Source organism: Etheostoma spectabile, chromosome 6, assembly GCF_008692095.1.
Source record: "Etheostoma spectabile isolate EspeVRDwgs_2016 chromosome 6, UIUC_Espe_1.0, whole genome shotgun sequence".
NCBI lineage: Eukaryota > Metazoa > Chordata > Actinopteri > Perciformes > Percidae > Etheostoma > Etheostoma spectabile.
In genome coordinates, this window is record NC_045738.1 from 12,675,163 (window position 1) to 12,678,325 (window position 3,163).

General features: G+C 40.2%; 1 protein-coding gene across 1 annotated transcript in view; it reads left to right on the forward strand.

Moving 5' to 3' along the window:
* tmem145 (transmembrane protein 145) overlaps positions 1-3,163 on the forward strand; it is a 40,219-nt gene that overhangs the window by 23,556 nt on the left and 13,500 nt on the right. Inside the window, 1 exon segment of the mRNA XM_032518699.1 lies at positions 2,884-2,968. Within this exon segment, the coding sequence (XP_032374590.1) occupies positions 2,884-2,968 (85 nt within the window).

The window sequence follows — 3,163 nt, forward strand, 5'->3', positions numbered from 1 at the left end:
TAAAAAACCTCATAAAGTGACATTTTCATTTTCATGCCACTTGACTGGCCCTGACACAGAGCCCTGACCTCAACCCCATCAAACAATTTCAGGATGAATTGGAGCACCAACCCCGAGTCAATGCCTATAGCTCCAACATACTTTTGGAAAGCCATCCCAGAGAAGTGGAGGCTGGAGTAGCTTTGAAAGAAAGCCTGCTAGACGTGTGGAGTTTGAAAGACATTTGCGTTATCCAGGCAGGGAGAGTCCAAATAAAAGATGTCAGCAAGTTGCATTACAGAAAATGTAAATTACAGTATTTTTAGAGGTGCAGCAAAACCATTTAAGGGACTAAAAGTCAGGATATATTTTACCATTCCTTTTAGAATCTGTCTCTTGTGAGTCCCCTAACTTTATGGACGTGCAGTATAGTGCTGGAGTACCTCTTTGATGTCCCATGGTTTTGGAAGGACATTCCCAACAATTGCAAATGAGCATAATGTCTGGCTGTCCACATGCACTTTTGGTCCAGAGAAAAGATCCTCCCTTTCAAAAGTGCTTTTGAAATGCAGTTATCAGCAGCGCAGAGAAGCACAAGGTGTACAAGACAGATCAGGTGTTTGGATTAGAGCAACATTCAGTGTGTCAAATATCAGTACAGTATATCAGAAGTGGATACCTTTTAAACCTGAAACCAACCAGCAACCCTAAAATCATCTTGTGACTCCCTGTCAATCCCACCAAGAGATAATCCCTCCTGTGTGAAGTGCTACTTTTCCCTCAACTCTCCTTTGCCCCTGTATACATCTCACTTTCCCTCTTTGCGTGTGCTCCTTTCTCTTCATTCTGACTTTCTCTTTACCTGTTTTTTTAACCTTCTCCCTCTCTACATCTATCACTCTCTTTATCTTTGTCTCCTTGCTCTTTGTGTCTGTATTGATTTTGTGGCAGTGCATGCTCCATGCTTCTCGCCCTTTTTTGATAGAGGTAGTGAGATGGAGTCTCAGGCTGCCAAATGAAATCAAAGACTTTTTTTTCCCCCTCCCTCCCTTTTCCCTTCCTCCACCGCAACAAGCGCAAACTCCATCGGCTTTGAACTTGTGTGCGTGAAATGAGCTCTCTGTGCTCTGATTGTCAACCCCTCTCTGTCCCCCCTCTCTTGTTCTCTGCTCCCCATCCCACTTTTTGCTCACCTGCCCAAATTCACTTTTTAGTTTGTGTGACTGGCAAATATGAACATTATTCCAACAAGGGTGTCACACACAGGAGAGTTTATTTCGTCCATGGTATTTCTCATTTCCTGCATGTTTACATACCTAAATATTCTCTTTTTGTGCTCTTCCAAAACATTGTAATGTAGAACAATTATATCTGATTGACATCTAATCATAATACGCCTAACAAATAATTGATAAATGCATCACACTATTAATAATTAAAAAAAGAGAATACTGTGCATTAAAGTAGAGGACATCGTTGGATCCCTAAATTCTTCATTCCTGTTAATCTGGGTCATCATCTTATTGGCACCACAGTAGACAGAGCAGCCTAGATTTCTTCTTCAATTCTCTACTAACTTTCTCTACACACCTGGGGGATCCCAGGGCACTTCTAGGCAACTGGGGGACCACATGACACAATTACACTGAGCAGCTAAACCAACAGTGTGCCCGTCCCAAAGGAGGATTTGGATGTTTTCCCTTCTTTTGAAACAGGAAAGTTGGAAGAACTCTGTTTTTAAAGTTAAAGCAGTGGTAGACAGGAATCTTATGTTACAACACATTTCATCCAACAAAATCTCATGCGATTCTTTTTCGCTCCTTGTTCACCAACACAACATTCTGGTGTGAAAAATGGACGTCAGTGGAAAATTATTGTAGGAGAAAATCAAGCAAAACTTTCTGTGTTTCATCAGTTCACAGATATGTTGCTTGTCTTCTGAGTGAAAGCAGGGGGATATTGTGACATTCTAATATAAAACTCAACAGCCTCTGGGATTTAAATTTTTCTGATTTGGTGACATAGAGTAGATTATTATAGATTATCTTGCTCTACAGCTAAAGTAAGGTAATGAAAACAAGTTTAATTTTGGCATTGGTTCCAGCTATTGTGTTGGTACCAAAAAACAGCAATAGAAGTTCTACCATCAACCTTGACAAATAACCAGTAGTAGTTTGAGGAGGGATGCCATCCCCCTTGTTAAGAAAATGACCAAATTAACATGCCATCCTCTCTCTCCACCCCCTAGTAGCAGAGAGAGTGCAGGGGCAGAGGGGTTGTTTAGTTGAATATGTTAGTTTAGTCTGCCTAACGATTGATCCGTTATCTGACTGAGGATTGGGCAAGTTAAAATCTGTGGCCCGGACCATGGCTCAAATATCAGTAGCCTAATTGTGTTGTGCGTTGATAAATCTGTGGCGCTGTTTGTGGTGCTGCTGAAGTAAATGGGGTGGTTAGCTAGTGGAGGGTGTTCTTCAGAGAAACTCTAACTTCAGAGAACTAACAATATAAAAACCAAGAAATCTAAAAGATACAAAGACAAACATAGCATGTGATTTACAGAGCTGTAGCAGGCACAAACATGCATTTTATTTTCAGTAGGACTTAGAAAGGATTTGTTTTTTGAAATTGTTCTTGTGTAAATATTCTATGAATGTCAAACAACTTAAGGCATCTACCAATATGGAGTTTATACAGTTTAACTAAAATCTAGTTTAACTCCAGCTAACGTCTTTGTTTCCTGTTCGTCTCATCATCAGATTTATAATAAGTAAATAAGAGTAATGTCTAAGAACATATCTTCAATTTACAGAATTACAGCTTTAAGCTTTAATAAATATTTTGTACAGATCACAAAGCCTGAATGCATTTATGTTTTTTCATCTCACCGCTCTTCTCTTGCAGGGCGATGGCTTGCAGCTGGAGTACGAGATGAAACTGACCAATGGCCAGTCTTTCTGGACGCAGCATTTCTCTGCAGATGAGTTTGGTAAGAGCGATTAGAGAGAAAGAGAGAGATTATGGAAGGAATCGCTGATGGCACAAGCCAACACCACTTAGCATGGCCAATAAAGCACACTGAACTGAACAAATTACAATAATGAAGGGACGGCTGAATGAATTAATGATGATAGATGAACTGAGAGGAAGGGATGAAAAGAAAAAGAGGCCCAAGTAGCTTCTA